The following is a 21,904-nucleotide window of genomic DNA, read 5'->3' as shown; positions in this document are numbered from 1 at the left end:
TGTGTAGTGCTCTCTTCTCATATGAGATTATGTTCAGCAGTTCTACCAATGGCATCAGGTGCTATTTCTAGTCTTCCTGCACTTTTCTCCCCCGCTGTCCCCCTGCTTCTTTTCTCCTCTCTTCATGTCTACCTTCTTACATTTCCAACCCCACTTCTCCCAACTTTTTCCTTTTCCTTTTAGTGTCGTTGTAATAAAAATGGCATACGTTTGAAAAGTCTGACATCAGCTAGTTTGCAATCTGATCCAACCAGCAGTGGTGCATATATATACAAAACTGTCGGGAAATGAAAAGAAATTGTGGCAGCGGTGTTTCTAGACAAGAAGGTGAAGTGAGTGCCGCCACAACAGCTGAGAGTTGTGTTATCATCAGTCAACAGATTTTTGAATAGTTTTTCTGAAAAATGAATCTAGTCCCATGCAGTTGGAGAAAGTTTTGAGAGAAAATACCTCACATGGCCAAGATGACCAATGTGATTTCCAGAGTGTTCTGTCTCAGTGCTGATTACTTGCATGCTTGAATGTTGAAATATTTTGGTGCAACTTCAATCAGCATTAGTTGATTTCAGCTACTCTGTATGAAGTGCAATCTCCCCCCTTCACCTTCAGCTGGTACAACTCCTGAAACTGCAGAAGGCTGCACAGCCTGCTCCATAAGTTTGTTGACAGAGCGCTGAAAACAGTCAACATACTTTTTGGGAATGATGCAGACATGCTGCACTGTGGGCTGGGATAGTGGACTCAAGCTGTCGTGTTTGAAGATGGAATATACAGTAACCTGTGCCATAGATGATAGTACTTTCAGAAGGCCAGTGATCACTGCCGCCGCCTGTGTACAGATCACTGTTGGCTGCAACAGAAATGAGAAAAGGTGCATGGTCATTTGCGTCAGGCTACATCCATACTATTTTTTTTGCTTTGGAAAATGGTGTTTTCGAACTGAAACTGGCTGTCCACATGAGTGTTTGGGCTCAGTATCAGTTTTAATCTCTGTCCAAACTAACATGCCTGAAAACGTAAATCACATGAACATTCACATACATTAGGCATACGTTTGCTGTCCTTTAAAATGGGAAGCAGCAATGGCGAAAGGTAAAATGCAGAATTTAACTGCACATCAGCTGTTAGCAAAGACAACTGGATCAACAACACTCGTAATTAATTATCCATCTTGTTTTCTGCTGATGCCAAATATATTTTCTTCTAGAAGGGGGGGGGGGTTCATGTGATAGGAGCCTGACAAATCAGCAAAGGCTACATTGTTACCAAAAAGATCCAATAAGCAAGCGGTTGAGAGTCTACGTCATAGTTTCCAAAGAATATCTGCTTCTGCCTGTTCAAAGACTCAAATGCAGTCCTGGATTTTCACATTAAAATGGGGATGGCAGCATTTCCAAACTTTTCAGTTTTAGTTGCTCTAAAACTCTGGAGTAGTGTGGACTGCAGGTGTATAAGATAGTAGAGCAGATGTTTTTCTAATGAAAACATACCTTTAAGGGGTGGGATAAGCTGTTTGGTAAAGGTTTTTTTGCACGATTGGATGTACCCGTTTGCTGCTATGGCAGAGACACACCCTGCTGCTGCATATGCAAAACAGAGCTCTAACACTGCCAGGTGGCTGGTGCAGCGGTAACCACCCACTGTCTGAGGATGAATTAAAATTGTATTCCACGACAAAAACAACACATCTTTCAATCAAACTCCACTGCTGTCACACACTGTCCCCATCTGGGCATCATCCTGCTGTGGGTATTCTTTCAACCAGCAGTTAATACAAATAGAGATTCCCCTCCACAACGCCACAGTGCCAGGGTGAACTTGACACAAGTCTCTCACACACTGAGCCACCCACCCAGATTAAAAACACAACTGTGTGCGTCAGTCCTGGTCTCTCTGCCTCTCTTTGTGTTTGTTCTTGCTGTTGGCTTCAGCTCACATCCTTATTTTCTTAAACTCTGGGGTTTATTTTTTTCTAACTGGAGAGACGAATAATGTATGACATGCGCTTGAACGTGACCACAGAATATGACTGAACATGGTCACAGTGTAGCAATCAGGGGGAATTTTTTTCTTTTGATAAATTTAATAAGTCTACAATAATTAGCTTCATGCACAACAGTTTTGACTGGTTGCCCTCCAAATTTCTTTCCACTGAGTGTGAAGTAGAGTGCTGCATTCATCTTGAAATCTATTGGTTTTATTTTTCCTTTTCTAATGTCTGCACACAGTGTTGACTCGTCTCGTTTTTCATAACTGTGCCGCAATGAATTTTCTTTTTGCTAGAAGTGTTTGGTTTTTTTTCGAGACTCACATTGTGTTCTTTTCAAAAACAAGGTGACAACATTGCTCAGAGCGGATGTATTATCAAAGGCTACCATTTCAAGCTTTTCTTCAGTCAAACCTTTGAATGAGATGCAATTTGAGCTATTGCATCTTTCATACTCCATCTACACAAAAATAAAGAGTACATTTTTTTGTTTTGAACCCTGGAATTTTCTCAACCCATTTCAGTCCCTGTTGAATTGATCCCACGCTCAACCACAAGAGCTTTCAGTGTCAGTCATGTTTCCCCTCATGGCTTTTCTGCCATAAAATCATCCAAACTGTCACACAGAACCTGACTGTTTTCTCACAGTCGCACACTGCTGACCTGAAGTCTGGCTGAACTGTCAACTTGAGCTTGTAACACCTTTTGCCATAATGACTCCATTCTTTGACCAGTTGGAGCATTATTCTGTTTGGTCTAGCATCAGTGTTCCTCTATTGCTCTAATGGACAAGAACGGCATTGGGTAATCTGACCCCGGAGCGGTGGTGAAAGAACAAGGGCCGTCAGAGTGGGATAGTTGGTTGATCATCTATGGGACTGAAACTCCCCCACATCCTGTTTCTTGTCTCCACTTTGTGCTGCTCAGAAAAAATATCAATGGGAGAGAGGAGGAAGAATTAAACATTATCCTTTGCCTCACCCCCAGAAACGCTATTTATTATTTTTAGACAGTCTATTGACCGCGGTGTGACTCCTCATGGAATTAACAGATGTCCATGTAATAGAGAACCTCGTGTCTCATGCTGTCTGTGGATGCACAGAAAGACACACAACAAAATTGATTTATCCAAAATCTATTCCGGTTTTCCGCAGCCATCAGATTCATTCTGAAAGAAAAGTTGATAATTTTGACAGATATTCTTATAGATCACACAAGAAACTTTAAATCACTCTTGTTCGAGGTTTAGTGGGGAGCACACTCATGTTGCCTTTAATCTGTGAAGTCTTTGGCACCAGCGTGAAATAAAGTCAACCAAAAGACAGGGGCTTTTTGATTTGGAATGCAGCCAGAATCACATCTGATCTTGAGCCAGAGGGAAGTCTGTTCAGTCTGTCCTAATGCCCTGCTATGTGGAGCGCACCACTGTGTGCATTCAAATGATCAGCCATTAAACACAGCTACACCCCCTGGAGAGGAAGAACACATGCTGTGATACATTGACACTAATAGCAGTTAACATTATACATGTGATATTTTTGGCATTTTTAATTTCTCTGCTGTTCCTCTTATCACATTTTTTTAATTTGCCTTTAGACAACACAACACGCTACTGTTGTTAAATGTCTCAGTGAGATGTAAATGTGCTGCACTTGGATATCAGATTGACTGCACAATGAGAACGTGTATTTGCCTGTGCTCTTGCTATTTGAATGAGGCTCGAACAGCACTTGCATATGAGAGGTGAATTTACAAGTGAAATTGGAGCTATTGTAATAAAGCAGGGTGAAAAACAGGCCTTATTAGACAAAAAAAAAACGGGAAATGAGCTGGAGCATGTGTTGGTGAGTGTGTGGATGCATGGTTGGAAATCTCTGAAAAACTGTTTCTCAAAAAAAGTTTGTGGAATTCCAGTAATTGTATTTCTTAATTTCCTTGTAATTTCCTCACAGCCTGCAGTCAGTGAGTTGTCCCAAGACAAGCACTATATGCTGCTATCACAGGAAATTATTAACACAGTCCATGGTCAAGCAAAGCTTTTTGCTACCTGTTGAGTGGTTGTCTTTGTCCCTGTATGAACCCATCTTCAAGACACTGCTGTTATTAAATCACAGTCTGCCCTTCATTGCACTTAATGAAGTTTTCTGTCCTGCATCCTTTCAAACAGCTTAGAAATAAATATATTTCCATGTCGATAGGGATCATTTCTATCTATACATCACTGCATTGATGTCCTTTGTTTGCACTCCACCAGAGCTTATTTCTCCATTCTGTCAATGGATCAAAGCCCCAAGAACCAAACAATTTGTCTTTTGCTTACAATTTTCACACTGGAAAAAAAAGTGCCTTTGGGAAACCATTGGCAGCGTTCTTCTAAACTATTCATCATCTATTCTCTCTCTATGACATCCAGCTTTATTAGATCGTAATAAGGACTCAGGAGGTTTGAGAGGTGATGAGTCACATCATCGTCGCACCCCTCACCGTTCACCGATTAGTCTGGCACATATTTGTTGGCCTCAATCGACACTAAATGGCTGTTATCCAACTTCAAAAAAATAGTAAATTGAGCTAAGTAATGAGTGTTTTTAGACTCTGTGGGGCTGTCACATTACAACAATTATTTTAGCCATATTCAGTTCATGAAATGTTTTACTGTTGCCATTGTGAACTATGCTCAGTGCTATAGGGATGTCACAATATGAAATTTTGGTGCCACGATTATTGTCAGAGGAAATATCACGGTTTCATGATTTTCAGGATTATTTACACTATAGAAGGAAAAAGACACACAACAAACATATAGTGAATATATAGCTACTAATACAGCTAATGAACTACAATATTTATTGTTATCAAACAATATCCAGTTAGTTTGTACAGTGTAACGTTTGGCTATTTAAAAGTAATTTATGTAAGCTATTTTATTTAGTTGCCTTATAATGGAACGTTGGTCCGTGAATTTGTGTTTCCTGTTATCATAAGTTCTTTGTCCAATATTGGTGGAAAATAAGGCTGTTACATCAGTTCCCTCTTCTCAACTTATGTTTTAGTGGCTCGCGCACATAAAATGTGACTCGCAAGAGCTGTCACCACGCGGTGCACACCCAAATTACGTGACTCGTGAGAGGCAGGGCACTCTAGTTAGATATCCTAGTTTTTATAATTCTTATGGTTATGAAATCATGACGTTATCAAACTGTGGTTATCGTAAAATAGGTTAATTGCGATTACATTAATTGAAATAAGCAGAAAGAGAAGGACAAATATGAGAAAGTGCAAGCATCAGTCTAGTCAATCAAACCTATAAAGGTGCTGCCATAATCAAAATGAGCATTGCAGGTATTTTTTATTTTAAATGAATATTTTAATATCTCAAAGGAATATCATCTGAACAACATTGTTTTATGTTTAATTATTTGATCAAAATGTTAGCTTTATATAAAGCATCAAACCCGTTACTACATTTGAAAAAAGCATCAGAAAGAGATTTAACAGATTTATTGGGCTTAAATTTTTCAATCAATCTAAGAAAGCTCTTATGAATACTAAAGCATATGATAATGAAAGATGCACAAGCAGCTTCTTCAAAAACCTAAATGCCACTTTGAGAGGCAACACATTTGATTTTGTTTTCTCTTGAAAGCAGACGAGAGGAGCGTTACAACAGGGCGCTGACATAAAGAAAGGCTAAACAGGAGTTGTGAAAACAGCAGGGAAGTAGACTAGTAGATGGTGGCACACATTAAGAGAAGGGTTTTCTCTGTGTAAAGCTTCCTGCTCGGTGTTAATGGATAATGTGCTGTTAACCACTGTCAGAAAAGAACTAGTCCTTTAATGTTGCGAGTTATTTTTGTCAAAGGGGGTTCCTGGCCCCCCTCTTACAACAGTAACAGGGCCAACAGTTTTCTCTGAGGAAGACTCTTATCTTCATCACTTGTTTAGAGCCGACTTGAACTGTTTCTTTGGGTTTTTGCCCTCTGTGAATCAGAGTAATGCTACGACTGGAATGCTGAGTTTCCAGGATAGCAGACATCCTTGATGAGGTTTGTCTAAACACAGAGGCATCAGGTTAACCAGATGGGGGGGTTAATGTTAATCCATTGTTATTGCAAAATATTAGATGAATGAGGTGTAAATTATTCTTTAATTGTTGCTCTCCATATACCAGAAATAGTATTTAATGCTTTTTCAAGACAAAAATATGTTATGTTGAGAGAAAAAATCTGGATGTGCGAACCCATACATACTTTCATCCATTCCTTGAGAATGCCACGTTTGACAAACAGAATGTCGATTCAACAACTCTAACCTTAAAGCATACCATACTGCGTCAGTGAGATATGGAGTGTTAAGTAGAGTTTTCTCATGTTGGTACTGCTTCAATGCTTTGGTGGGAGGCGAGGGACCCTTGGAAAATCCACATTGCAAAATAATCTATTTTTTTTTCTAGCCCAGTGATTCTAGAGCGGTCTGGCTGGGTACCCCGAAAAAATGAAGCAGAAGCCCTCAGACACCTATCATCCACTCCATTTCATCACTAAAACTTTGTGTGCTGCCCACTTTTGATAAAGCAAAAGTCTTGCACACTTGAGTAATCATGCAAGGAAATAAATGGTCAATTTGAATAGCATTACGACTAATAGCCTACCTCTGTTTCTGTGTATGTTTCAGATGGGAAGGTGGAGGTGACGAAGGAGAGCATGAAGCTCTGCACCATGGGGCCAGGGAAGGTGTTTGGAGAGCTGGCTATTCTCTACAACTGCACCCGGACTGCCACTGTCAAGAGTGAGTCTCCACAGGCACCTGGAAAAAAAGAAGCGCTGTGTTGAATGTACACATGTTCTCCCAGGTGACAGATAATATCACCAGTTCACACACTCACATCGAAATCTCTCCCCTTGTTAAGGAGGATTAGGGGTTCTTCTGCCTGCAAGTTATCAGTCCTACATTTACACATCAGCATAGTATTGTCACTCCACATTTTTACAACACTACATTTAAGTGGCTTACGAGACCCCCTGCTGAGCTGAATGTCAAGGTTTACTGCCTCTGCTCTTTCATGTGTCTAAGCTCCAGCGATGAAGGATGCACAGTGGTGTAGTAGGCAGGCTATCAGAGTGGCAATCTGAACAGTCAGCCTTGCACAGTAAGGAGACGAGACTGAGAAAGGACAGGACAGATGGTGGGCCACGAACACATTCGATGGCTTGTGAGTTATAGAAGTGTGTCAGGATGAAAAATGTGTGTTTATGTGAGGCAGGGACTGGGAAATAGCTTGAAAAAATGTTTTGGGGTGATATAATAAATAGACAAAAAGTGAGATAAGAAAAAGTCTGGTGGCACATGAATGTAGGTCAGTGTATGAGTGAGTACTCATAATACAGTATGATCAATATTGACCCTCTTGGTTTTTTTTTCTTTCTCTGTGGTGAAAATCTATGTTTGACCCAGGACGTGAATAAATGCAGGAAGGGCAGCGGGTCATCTGGGCCTGCAGTTGAGGGCGAGGTGGTGGGAGTTAAAAGTGTGAAGGAAATAGGGTTGACAGTGGTGGCAGCAGTTTGCACCCCCCTTGGTGACCCCTTTCATGTCTTGTGATGCCTTACCACTGACCAGCCAACCTGAAGGAACTCCCAACTCCTGTTGCTATAGCAACAAGTACCCACAGGGAGATGAGCCAACTCTTTTCGCTCTTTCCCTTTTCCAATGGCGACTGAGTGTCTGTCTTTGTCTTTTGTGTATTCTTTTGCCTGCCACTTGCCCACCGGCCTGTTACTTTCCACCAGTCTTTATGTACGTCAGCGCTTTGCTTAGCTGGTGAGCTGGCTCTGCTCAATAAAAACTCTGCATGGAACAAATGATGTAATTGTCTGCATGGGCAGGAGTATGTTTACAGCCTCACAGGGTCACTGGCACTGTCTCCTGTCTCTGTTTTAATATATGTCTCAACACAACAATAGGCCAGGAAGTGTTTGCTGCCACATTGGTCCTAATGGAAATCATGCAACAATGTTGAGGGTGCAAAGTTTCAGATTCCAATCGATCAATTTAAGTAGATCTGTGTGTAAAACCCTGTAGGAGGGAGTATAATCAATGTAATTTCAATTACCATTGCATGGTGTCGTAAGTCATATGCATGAGTAATTACATCTTGGCAGAATTCAGATGATGAACCAGCTATTGCAGAGTCAGTAGCTCATATAGTATCCCTCTCTGTCCTGTGACTGCAAAGCCAACTCACAACATAATGACATTACTCCTAAGTGTGATAATGAAGAGATTATTGGAGTCTGCCACCTATTTAGAAATCTCAGAGAAACAATTACAAGCCATTATATAAAATGACTAATGAACCAATCAAAAACGACTCAAGGCTTTTGAGTGTTTCTTTTGGGTTATGAGCTGTGGTGGAATGTGTATGCTGTGTCTTTGCGAGAAAATGGGCATGAAAATTTTAAATAGGTTTTTAATTTTGATTTTAATTTCCAAGTCAGCATGAACAAATATATTTAATTAGTAAATTAGTGTTGAGGAAAATTAGTGAATTGTCGAGGTTTAGTATATTTAACATAAAACTTTGTGTTAATCACATCTCCTTTGAAATTGTGCCAAACATTTCCAAAGTTACACATTGAAAGGAAACCCATCACTGCCTAAAAAAAGAAAAACAACAAATAAAATAGGCAGTATCAAATATATAGTTAAATGTCTAAAGTATTCAAATATACAAAATTACAATTCATAAAAAATATGTGGATGTATTGCAAGGATTAAACAAGACTGCAAGCTCACTGCAACAATACAAGGACTAGCTGAATTTGTATCGCATTTGGATGTTTGAAGAATCCTATAGGGACTGACAAGGATAGATATTTTCCATCATTCCCCCTCCTTTTTAACCTTTGGGTGATAGAATGTGGGAGCACTTGCTTGCACTCTCCCAACAGTAAAGGATCCTTTTAAAGTAAGTTCGACCTAACTTGCGCTTTTCAAGTAGCACTTACTCCCAGGCTATATAGTGCTCCCACAAGCTCCACCAATCAATGTTATATTTAGTTTCAGGATACCGACACTTAAGTGTAGAGTTATGGTCTCAGCTGGGGTTTGGCTCTGCATATCTTGACAAATAAGATGGGATTTTTACATTGAAGCCTAGTAGGAAAACGTTGCCCGAGACTGTGTTTAAAAAGTCCACTTGCCCTCTAATTCATATCACAGCATTTTCACATGAAAAAATTCCTGAAGAGAAGAGAGTAAAAAAAGGAGTGGAGTGAGAGACAAAAGGGAGAAGTGATAAATACAGGACAACAGTGACAGAAATATGATGGAGTGACCTCAGGGGACAAGTGAGACAAAATTGGTATTTTCTGTCTGCAGACAGAAAAGAGAAGGACAGTGGCCATCTGCTAAAATATTCTTTTATGCCATTAAAACATCAGCTTCATAAGGACTTGGTGTTGAAAGCATCAGAGGATACAATTCAGCACAGCGCGGCATAAACCAGTGCAGCAGTATTTTTAAACGTCGAATTGATTGACACATGGTGAGCATCGCTGCACCACATGAAAAGAGTTCGAAACAAATCATTCAAAAACAGTACCTCTGTTATGATTTCGTCTATTTCTTGAAAATGCCCACTTTAGCTATGGAATCCAAGCATCTAGTTGATTAGCTCAATAATAGGGCTATAAATCACAATTAAAGGTTCAGTGTGTAAGATTTAGATGAAAGGGATCTATTAGTAGAAATTGATGATTGAATATAAAATAATCCTGTGATGTTTTCACTAGTGTGTTTTATCTAAACTGGACGAATTGTTGATTCCTTTACCCCAAAATGGACCCTTCATATTTAAATACTTTATATTTACATCAGGAGCAGGCCCTCTCTACAGAAGCCGCCATGTTTTTATAGTCTATCAAACTGGACAAACTAAACATTTTGAGTTTTTATGACAACTGAAGGCTCCCACAGGTTCTCTTTCATGTTCAGTAAGGGAGGGTGAGGTGAGGGGTGTTCAGCTGCAACTTCACCTAGATGTCACTAAATTCCACACGCTTTCATTAAATAACTATTGCTTGATTAAAAAAGCAGTAAATATTTACTTTAGATAAGTTGTAGTGAGGAATTACTTAAGCTATTAATGAAAGTAGTTGCCAATTAATTAGAAGTCGATACATTCAAAATTGCTGTGGTGTTTTTATCAGATGTGATAAAAAAAAAAGTTACACGCAAGTGTCCTTCAAACTGTTGGTTCCATGGTTTTATTGAAACGGACTCATTAGCAGCTCTGACCTCTAAATATTGATGCTGTTTTATGAACTTTAATAGAATACTCGACAAAGAATATATACTTTTGATGAAAAAAAAAATCTCAATTTTTTAGCTTTTAACTTCAACTCATGGTCTTTCTGAAAAACACAAGACCACAAGATATGTAAAAAGAAAACTACTGTTTCTAGGGTCAGGGATTATAGAAATTATACAAATAGACATTTCTGGTACTAGCAAATTGAATTAAACTTTCGAAAATAAAATTGTATCTGTATCATATGAGATACCAGCACAAACACAATATACAAAAGCTTAATGTTCATGCATGTCGGCTCTAAACAAACATCTGGAATCTTAAATTGTGTTGGACCAATCATCTTTTAGTGGGCGAGGTCACTGCCAGTCACTACTAACGTAATCAGTGAGACTGATTATCTGCATGCTCCATCTTAATGATAGTGGTTGAAAAGGCTGTCTGAGACGATATTGTTGAAACTCAGCTGTGCTCTCAGTTGGGATCCTGTCTAATGCTCGAGAATGGGTTGGCATTTGCCCAGATTGTAATACTTTTTTGAATAATATTATTGTCATAAGTTATTTTTTGATCTATCAGGCTGCACAGAACATTAAGAGGAACATCCAGGTGAAGATGGGGGCAGTATGCGTTTGAAAGGAAATCCTATTTTCACATCAAGGAGAGTGCTGGGTAATGGCTAGCAGCAACCACACACATTTCTCCTTTTAACTCAGTCTTTTACACACTCAAAGATTTGTGTAGAGTGCTCTCAGATTTGACAAGCATTTATTTTTATAATGATCAATGACCAACTTGGCCTTTTTTTTTTTTTTCAAACTGGCAGGTCTTCCTTTCACGCTCCTGTGCACATTTGAGAATTAGGCTTTGGCTGTTTTAAGGAGTGTGTGTGGAGGTATTGGGAAAAACAAGCATGGCTCAGAAAATGGCAGCATTAAATTGACTGGAAACTAAGTAACCGGGCATTAAAAACTTTAGAGCTTTTGCATGAAAAGTGAAAGAGTTGGTTTCCTATCATTTGGATGATCACCATTAGTGCTGGAAAGAGCTAAATGCTTTATTGTTGTCCGACAGACAGTGATTCCATAAGTGCACAACTTGACTCAGATGATATGGCATTATTTTGATTGATGCAATAACAAAACGATAAACCGTGAACTACCAGCTTAGTTGTTAAACTTCACACCACACAATGCAATCATGACACCATCTATAAAGCAGTAGGTTGATATTTTGCAAGTGCCTGACCATGCAGTGACCACTGGCTGCAATTCAACAGCATTGTAAGGAAATAGTGATCTGATACCCGTTCAAATAAATGATATCTCAGCAAAAACCACAAAGACAAAACTCTGTAGAGGTCTTGATGACATACAAGCTACCTTTGTGACGATTTGACCAATTTTAAAACTCATAATGCTATTACTATTTATATTAGGATAGTGTACTGTTAAGTTAAATATGAAACTGGAAAAGAGCTTTAAAAAGATATGGGAATCATTTCGCTGTGACCTATTAAGGGAGATATGAACCAGTCCAAGTCACAGAGTCCTCCTTCAAATTTTGTTAGCCCACAGATATATTAATTGCTACCCGAGACATTTTAAATTATGGCTCCATTGGTTTCTCATGTGACCAAATCACCACACCAAATTACATTAAGATCGTGACAGTGTAGCCCAAAAGTGTGATGATTTGACACGGAATGACCCAATTGATAAAACATGAAAACTAACTACCAAGTGAGCAAAAAAAAAAAAAGAATCAGGATGCAAGATTGAAACATCCAGCATCTGCCACTCTAAACAGTAGTAGTAGCAGTAGTAATAATGGCAGTGCAAAATCAGACCTGAGGAAAGGTACTGAATAAGATTCGTGACCTAATCAACAACAATTTTTCCACTATTATGTGATTAATAGTCTTAAATAACATCTATTCAAAAGCCATTCTAAGAAAACATGTCATATGATGTGTGGTGTTGATGAAAACCTATTTTTATTGATCTATCTACATCAGACGAAAGACATTAGGAGCTATTGATGTTCTGTAGGCATCTAAAACATATTAGATGCATATTTATCTCAACCTGTCCAAATGTTTACTCTATACTGTACTATCCAGCTCAACAGTAAAATGTATTTTCTCCTAATGTTCCCCATTATGAGACATTTCTCCAGCTGACACTGACTTGAGGTAGAAAAGTAAACTCAGTCTTAACTGGCTGAATCTGTACTTTAGGGTAAGGGTTCTACTTTCATGAGGATGCATGCTGGATATTTGCAAGATGCACCACTGACTCATGAATATGGAGATTTAAACACCTGACTGGGGGAGTTAAAGGCATGTTTACTCCTCTTTGTAGCTATTGTTTTTTCCACGACATGGGAGTGAATTCAGTCCTACAAGGTTAACACACTGAATGCTCTGAAAGCCCCTCTACCCCCATATGGACAGCACAGACATTCATTGTACTTTCTGACACACACACACACACACACACTAGCCTGCGTTTTGACAGGTGCTGTTTTAGAGAAACTGTCTTTCACTTCAGCATGCTCCATAGATGAAACATGACAGCTCGCAGAGGCCTGATGTTGAGCAATGCTCGGGCATCGGTATTCATGCCCGCACGCACACACATGAATTACTAAAAACAGCACTTCGTGTCATGATATCACAGAAGAAAATGAACCCACAGGAGCAGCAGCAGCATTGTTCTGCAGACTTCTGAGAATGTCCCTTGTAAGTGAGCGAGAGCTCAGCTATATAAAAGCGCTTCCTTCCGCCGGGAGTCAGCAAACATTTGTCTTTCTAATCAGACAGAGAGGAAAACGTGCATGCAATTTTGTGTAAATCTGTTAGTGTGAGTGTGTAGTGCGCTACATCTGCTTAGTCTCAGGAATCGCCCTGTCAACGGTTAAGTGAATCTTGTTTTGGCAGAAAGAGATAAGTTACAGGTTCAAATCCTTGGAGGAAGCGGCACCATTTTAAACATTAGGACTAGTATGGAAAAGAACGCTGGCTTTTGTGTTTAAATAATAACTTGTTGCTTATCAGACCGCCCTCTCACATAATTATTCCCCTGAATGTTAAACTTGTCTCTCTGACACATAAACTGTGAGATCACCTCCAGCTCTTCATTGACCCAGTAGCGTGATTCCATGACATCAATACTTTATTTTGTGCCCATTCTCACACTAGTGTACAACTCTCATGTGGGATCTGGGGTCGACTCTTAACACGTGACAGGCGCAATATTAAAAAAAGTTAAACAATACAAATATCTATCATTGAATGGTGAGAAACGAAGTTGGGGTGCAGTAAACATGATCAGGTGATCTACGCAGCAGAGTCTGACTGTGCAGAGAACCTCCCACTGTGTTGTGCATGTGTGAAAGGCAAACTGTGGGGAAAGCCAGTAACCAATTCTCATGGCATATGGCAGTGTCCTTTAAAATCGGCTGCAACTTAAATTTTTGCATGCTAACGTAGGCAATATGCTGGAGCGACATGAGCCACATTTATTAGTAAGCAAACAGCAGAATACTGGTGATACAATGCAAGCTTAAGCATTAGTCTGCAGTAACCCCTCAACTGCAGTTAGCACCTCCACTGTTCCTGTTCCCAAAGAATATTTATAACAACTGGATATAAGTGCTACTCTGCTGGTTCGCAGGTTTTTTTTAGTGATGTGGGGCATTAATGCAGCCACATACGGAGGTGTGGCAGGCGGCCGTAGTCTCTGCTTTCTGGGGGACCACATCATTCAAAATTTGTGCATCTTACAGCTAAAAGATACAACATGAAGATAACAGCGAGTCTTACTGCAACCATATTAGCACTGGTTTGTGCCCCTCACAGTGGTGCAGTGACCGGCACTATCACCTCACAGCAAGAGGGTTCTGGGTTCAAACTCTTGCTTGACGTGTGCCTACATGGGCTTTCTCCAGGAACACAATCTTACTCCCACAGCAGAAAAAAGCATGAAGGTTAAGTTTGATTGAAGATTCTAAATTGCCCGTAGGTGTGTACCCTGCATCTCACCCAATGTCAGCTGGAACTGCCCCCCCGAAGGATGAGACGTATAGATAATGAATGGATGGATGTGCCTCTCAGGTGGTCCTCCTTTTTAGAGACTTCATGATAAAAGTCTAGTCACAGATATAAGCCTAAAGAATGAGGGCACTTGAAGCCTTGCATCGTTATCTATAATTGTGTTTTTTTATCGCATACTTTTTTTTTTTTTTACTTTATAGTATCATTTGTATTTTGCTGTTTTTTCTCATTGTGTTTTCCAATAAATAATGGTGACATGGTTGAAAAACTGTAAGAGATTTATTTAAATATGTTAGACTCATATTGTCCGTATATAGCAATAGGACCATGTACTGCAGCCGTAATATATAAATACATGTATATAATATATGGAATTGAAACATGGTACAAGCAGGCTGAGGGATTTGTGTTTGAGAAGTGAGAGAAGACACATCTGCTGAAGGAGGAACACACTGAACCATTGAGTGAAAGGACAGATTATTTCTCAGTCTGTCGAGTGTATTTTCATCTGGGAGATTTAAAACCAGCACAGCCCTTAGAAAGAAACAATAATTTTGATTTCTATCCAGGTTGGTTGTGCGGACATGAGCATCATCATTAGGCAGGGCTGTGCGATGGAGAGGTGGAGATAAGGGCACTTAGAATCAGAAAAGGTAGTGAGTGCACCCTTAAAAAGGAAAACAAAGGCACCATGTAATGCAGTGCTGTGATGTTGTTTTTTAACAATCTTAGAGGATATTCACGATTATCAGAGGAGCAACCAGGAGCAGTGGAATGAAAAGCTAATGAGGTAGAGGCACTGAGGCATCAAAAAATAAAACATGAAAGTGCAAAATTTAGGAATTGGTAAATGGACTGTATAGTTAATGAAGCTATGTCACATGGGAATGGTGACAATCAATTAGAAAGAGAAATTTAGACATCACAAATATCTGAAATTACACTTTTCACAAAATTACTAACGATTGTTGAGAAAAAACAAAGCTCATAAATTGGCCTCTCAATTGCTGTTTCCATAATGATGGCTAGACATTTTGTTGTTTAAAGTAAAGGCAATGTCAACTTCCTTTCAAGACCTTGTGCTGGTGTGTGTTGCTGAGGCTCTGGAAAGCTACAATTCCGTGGTATAAAGGATTTGATTTGGATACTGAGGAAAATTCAGACACAGGGAGGCAGAAAGAAGAAGACAGATAGAATGGCTTTGGTAGACAGAATTCCAGAGGGACCGAGTGGGGGGAAGATCTTCTCTGTTTCTATGGCTGCCATGGTAACACTGTTGCCAGAGAGCAGCGAGACATGTGGCGGTGATATGGTGATGGTTGAGGGGTAGCCTGCCACAGGGATACCCAGTGGCAGGGTAGTCGCTCACAAAGTTGAAGACATGGTTGCTGTGTTAGTCACTGCCTATGTATGTTTGAGTGATGTTTGTGTACGTGAATTTGTTAATGGTTGTCCCCGTGTGTGTGTGTGTGTGTGTGTTTGTGTGGTTGAGAAAAAGCAGATTTGGGGGTGGCTCGTTAAGATTAAGGTAAGTTGTGGTTATTGTTGGTGTTAGGGTCTCAAGGAAATAATGTCAAAATTGACCTATTACAAGTGTGTGTGTGTGTGTGTGTGTACACTGTGGGCCCCTGCTGCTATTGTTTTCCTGAATCTCAGTTGGAGCGCAGGTGTGAGCCCAGAGAGAGAGAGGCTCTTCTGGGGCTCCAGGCGACTTTAAAGGTTAAGACACAACCTCAGACAGCAGCTATGTACAGTCAGTAAGAAAACAGCCCTGCAGGTGAAGCTTTTCAACCATTACTTTTTACTTAACTTTACATTGGCAATGTTATGCTAATAGCCTCTTGTAATGACTTTAGCTCAAGGGAAATGTTGGATAACTGAGGGCATCTCTGCACAGGAGGATTATTTTGGTAGCTTTAGCGGTTTTGCACTATTAAAAAGGTAAATTTGCGTCACTTGCTGTTTTTGAGGCAATTTTGGGACTCACTTGATTTACAAAAGACTAATTTACACAAGTATCAGTTGGGGAACATCATGTCTCAGGAAACATAGTGAAGCTAATCAGGTTTTCCTGTCATTTTGAACCTCATTTGCACATGTTCAGTTCAGGCATTTTAGGCAGATTGAATAACTATCTGATCTTGATAGATTTTCCAGGGATAGACTGAAATTCTCTGGTTTGAAACACCTGACAGCCATTCCAGTCAGATGTTTACTCTTAGTAAATTGCACTTGCCATCAGAAGTAGCACTGACCCGTCTTAAGTGCTGGGCTTTTACGAGATCCCCGAGTTTTATTGGGATCTGCACCAAATTATACACATTGCACATAAATATCAGTTCTCTATTATGCCTGATTATTCCCTAGCTAATCCATGAAATGTCAAATTTGCTCTATATTTATATAAAAAAGTGATTTCTGGATTGTCATGCAGTAGTTTTGGTTCAATGCTGCTTACTTTTAATGAAAACATAACCTCCTTGACTGAGTAAGAGGTGAGAAGACAATAAAACATAGTTCTTGCACATACTCCACAAATGCAATTCCTGTTGATTGTTGTAACTAAGCTCAAGGCAAGGCCGATTTCTGTAGCCAGGGAAAAGATGGATTACTGTGAGATTTGTGATCAGGCCAACAGAGACTCACATTTAATTCAGAGTGAAGTGTCTTGAATGTCATCTTGCTCATAGTTTCATGTTGCTTCAGAGTGAGATGAGAGCAATTGTCCACAGATCAAACTGATGCACATATGACCAACACCCTGGGCTGTTTCTTTATTTATTGACATTATGCACCTGCTGATCTATCCATGGAAAAACAATTCTATAGGTGAAGGCTCTCACACAGGAGAAAATGTAGCCTTGAGAAAGCATTATTTAAGTATAAGTGAATTGTCCTCTTCTAACAATTTCCTTGCGCTCAATGCCAACCATAAATGATGTTCTGTGTAACACACACACATTCCATTTGTAGAATGCTAATACTAGCTAGCTAGCTATACTTGCTATACTGCTCACAATATTCCTGGTCAACCTGCTTTCTGAAATGTTGTCATGCCAAATGCTGCTGGGGCAGTAAAGAGGGCCCGATGTTTGGTAACACAAAAACACAATTAAAGCTACTGACTGAGAAGTAATGAAATTCCTATTTGCTGACGTTCACCCTTCCAAAACCATGCTTAATTTCATGCACCATGAGGAGTGGTTGATAGTGAATAAAAGATATTTTCTTTTAATTTATAGACTAAAATTACTCTGTCCTCATTATGTGTATAGTGGAGGTGAAGAGAGGGGTAAGGCCTTTGAGATTTTTAGGATTAGATATCACAAGACTACAGGAATACAGACGTTCCCATTTATGTAACACAGAGGTTCTAGTTTGTTAGATTTTTCCTCATGTCTCCTACAAGTTACATACATAGTCTGTGTGTGTGTGTTAGAAATATTGTAGACATAAATGCACATATTCGGTAAAATAAAACTTACCAGTGCATATCACTGTGAAAGGCTCATATCAGCCAATATTATTGACTCTAATCTCAGGGACACTCACAGATTTGACTCATATTTGTATGGTTATTCATTACTTATGAGCTGTTTCTCCATAGATTTCACCAAGTTGAATGTAGGGTAAAAGAATAATTACCATTGGATCAAAAAACACCAGTAGACCCATATGCAATGACGACAATGTGCACACATGCTGGCACGCAGTCAGTCAATCTCTCACACAGAAACATTTATTCATCACATTCTGGCACAGCAGAGAATTATCACTCTGGCTTTTCTCAGTATTTTGGGGTGCAGAGATGCGTTTCTGTCTCAGCGGGTCGACAGAAGGCCTTTTGAAATTCAACAATAACACAGCAAGTCATTGCCTCTTGTGCTCACAGCTAAGAAACAGAAAATTCTTACATTTGTTGCAAATTTAGAGTTGACATTACAGTTCACTTATCATGGATGTTTTTAAAATATAAATTGAGAAAAAACAGCTGACAATGTGTGAGACACATTTTGCATTCTTCTCAGTTTATTTAACTACCTGGAAATCCAGTGCTTTGATAGATTCCATTGCAGAGTTTGGATCATCCACATAACCAGTTATATAGAGAAATGTGTTACCTGATACAAACTGGTCCAAGGACTAAAAATAAGCCACAGGCTGATGAACAGCATATATTCTCCATTTCCTCCATTTGATTCTCTACAGCCGGGTGGACTGAAATTTATCAGGTTATTTCAAACTGATTTCCTCTGTGGCAAATTGTTTCTGGTTGATTGTCTATAACGAGGACAACAAACAATTAAAATTTATCTCGCAACCCGATGAGAAAGCAATTTATGCTGAAAAGGGATTTTTTTTTTATTGGTGTTCAGAAGCAGCAGGTAGCAGACAGTAGCAATGATGTGGCTCCTCTATAGAAGCAGTTATCCCTACCATTGACATCATCCGCTCAGGTAGCAGCACTTACGTCAGGAAATCTGTGTAGAACACATGAATTCCTTTTATTGAAATGTGTTCTGAACAATAGGCTTGTTAAAAACTGATTGATTGATAGCTTTTAAAAAGAATATATTACCGCAGAGCTTGCACTGTTGTTCTTTGATGCAACACATTGTTCTTTTTTTCTTATTCATCTGTCCGTTTTTGTCTACCACTCACTTACTCCTCGTCAAGGAGATGAATTTAAATTTTCCTCTTCGCCTACGACCCAACATTTATCATTAGACTGCACAGTTGAATGAAACTTTCATGTTGAAGTGATTTATTATAAGAGCTGTTGCAGCAGCAGCATACCCGCTCACCTTTATGTGTTTACATTCGCCTATAAAGACTTATATGTATTCAATAAAATATGTAAATATTTAACTTACCATGATATTCCACCACGTAGTTAATGTAATTATAATAGCTTGTTTTATTAATTAATCCTTACAACTACAATACTTTCCCACAAATATATGGTTGTTACCCGCTTTCCCATTTACTAAAGTTTTAAGATTTACTCTGCACCATTAACACCCTATATCAATGTCACTCTTCAGTAAAACGCAACCATTACTGTCAACATACATTTCGCTATTAGACAATATTATCCATATGGTCCTTTATTTTCTTTATTCATTTTTCAGAAAATGTGGAGTTTTTGAGCATGGCGTTTTTACACACACACAATTTTTAACATTGTGATTTATTCATTTATTATTGACCTTTGTATCTTTAGGGGCATGGTTCTAACGACAGTGTCGGATCAGTCAGCTGGTTAGTTAATCTAGCAATTTGGTTCAAACTTTGGTTCCCCGACATTGGCAATCCACTGATTTTTCCCCTGTTGCCATCATGAGGTTGACATTTACATGGATTTTCCTAGTCTCCAGAGGATGAAGTCAAATTACTTCAATGATCAAGTAACTTTTTCTTTAATGTCATCTGCAGGTCACCGTTTTCATATTTTATATGCACAATTAAGTTTGTAAAGACATTAACCAGGATGACCTCCCCCTAGTCCCATCGTGAGTTTGGCATTTTTGTTTTTTATTGAAATATCCTTACAAATACATGGATTGATAGCTGTGGAATTTGTTTTCAGACATTCATGAGATACCTCTAGGATAAACTGGAATAACTTTTGCTCAACCTCATTTTCTGATTTTAAAATTTGATTTGGCATACCCATGAGCCTTGGCTGTACTTTCTGTTTAGTGATACCTATAGCAAATGTTAGCTTGCTAATGGATTAAACTAATGAATACAGTAAACATTATGCAAACTAAACATCATTCCAGCATGGCTTTAGAGTGTCAGTCTTGTTTTCTTCTGTTTCGTTATAACTTATGGTTTTGACCCAAAAGTGAACTTGTGGCATCACTGTTTATGAAAGCATCAATCAATGGTAAACGTAACTGTCACCAACCAACTGGCCACAAAGACAGCACATCTCGTCTAGAGGAGCTATTACTTGAATGATTGAAGAGAAGATGCTGTCATAAACCTTGATGAGGTTCACACATTTAAATAATGAGTCCCTGCTCAAAGTGTTAAAGTCTATAACGTTAACCATTTTGAATAAACCTAACCAACTCTAAGATCACAGAGCTAATTTTAGATCAACCACTCTCCTCTCAGGATAGTGGATTGCTCTAGTCTTCTAAATGTGTGCGTGTTTATCCTGAACTTTCAAATAGGATCAGCTGCATCTGATGAATAAAGGTTGGGACTGAGGTTTGTTAATGTTACATGCACAGATTTATGCATTGAAATGTAATGTAACTGTCTTTATTTAGCAATGGAGTTGGATGTGTTTTGAATTAAACTATTTTTATATCACCAAAACTAAAATACAATCACATAGTATAATAACAATTGAAATTTGATATTTTCCCAAATAGAAGATGGATCATTATGGGTTAGCATCTATTGCCAGAAGTGGCAGCTGGAGATTGCGTTGATTAAGCCAGCTAGTTTTCTATGTTTGGATTCACTGAAATGTCACAGCTGTCATAAGAGCACATGCTATCACTCCAATCACTGACATGCGAGGCTGCAAACACAATAAATCTTGCAAATCAAAGTGAGTTATGTGGAACATTACAGTATCATTTTTCAATATATGTTTTTCAGATATGTTCCTTTAAGCTTCAGCAATAATAATGATCACAATTATTTGTATAATTACAAAGAGAACTCTAATGTTTTTCTTTTCCCATGTTTTGTGACACTGTCTGGCGTAAATGACCTGTCCTGCTTTCTCACGCTCTGAAGAGCTCATCCAGATGAAATCAGGCCTGGCTGATGTTATTAATGACTTGGGGGGAAAGAGATTACACTCTTCTACCCTGCAGCCCTGACAACATCACTCTTAACGTTTTCAAGACATGAATGAAGCCTCAAAGGAGTGGAGTTCACATGACTACGTGATTTGCAAGTGTTTTTGACACTGTGTTTGTGCGCGCGCACGCGCCTGTCTGAGTCACTGGTGTGGGAATGGTGGATTTTCAAATTTTCCCTCGACATCATAGTGATAGAAAGAGGGGAGGGGGGCTTTAGTTGCAAATGCTAATGACAGAAATGAAGTTGCAGGAGTTGGCAAGTCGTAGATTTGACAGTTGGAAAACTGTCGGAATCCTCAAATCCAAACATGACAGTATTCCATAGTGGAAATTCTTACGGTGGATGCTCTCACTAATTAGTTTAGAGACAGTACTCCTGTTCTCAGAGCTGTACTGCATAACCCCACATTAAAGATCTACAAGTGTTAAAATGATAATTCACAAACAAACATTGCACCAAAGACACATGAAGATTAATATTCCAAATGTTTTCTGACAGTTTCTTTGACTATGACCCACAACAAAGATTTGATTACTGGCATGGTTACGTCAAGTGTGAGGGTGAGACTTTGCTGTGAATATAGTGTATTATGTCAAAGGACATCTCATCCTATGTCATGATCTTATTATGTTCTTTTTCTTCCTCTAGAGAATCTACCTGCTGGCACAGCAGTAAGCAGATAATAAATGCAGATTTCCCAGCATCTATTATTCAGATG

At 39.1% G+C, this 21,904-nt stretch overlaps 1 protein-coding gene and 1 long non-coding RNA gene across 4 annotated transcripts in view; one reads left to right on the top strand and one right to left on the bottom strand.

The window, feature by feature from the left end:
- LOC109632737 (cGMP-dependent protein kinase 1) overlaps positions 1–21,904 on the top strand; it is a 77,667-nt gene that overhangs the window by 20,728 nt on the left and 35,035 nt on the right. For both annotated transcript variants that reach the window (XM_020092180.2, XM_020092172.2), the window contains exon 3: positions 6,662–6,775. In XM_020092180.2, the coding sequence (XP_019947739.1) occupies positions 6,662–6,775 (114 nt within the window). The remainder of the gene's footprint in view (positions 1–6,661; positions 6,776–21,904) is intronic.
- LOC138413604 (uncharacterized) overlaps positions 1–21,904 on the bottom strand; it is a 48,541-nt gene that overhangs the window by 16,285 nt on the left and 10,352 nt on the right. For both annotated transcript variants that reach the window (XR_011245986.1, XR_011245985.1), the window contains exon 3: positions 6,639–6,793. This is a non-coding gene — a long non-coding RNA (uncharacterized lncRNA). The remainder of the gene's footprint in view (positions 1–6,638; positions 6,794–21,904) is intronic.

Source organism: Paralichthys olivaceus, chromosome 14 (genome assembly GCF_024713975.1).
Source record: "Paralichthys olivaceus isolate ysfri-2021 chromosome 14, ASM2471397v2, whole genome shotgun sequence".
Classification (NCBI taxonomy): Eukaryota; Metazoa; Chordata; class Actinopteri; order Pleuronectiformes; family Paralichthyidae; genus Paralichthys; species Paralichthys olivaceus.
Note: the sequence above shows the minus strand (reverse complement) of the source record. Positions and strands in the feature narration are given on the sequence as shown.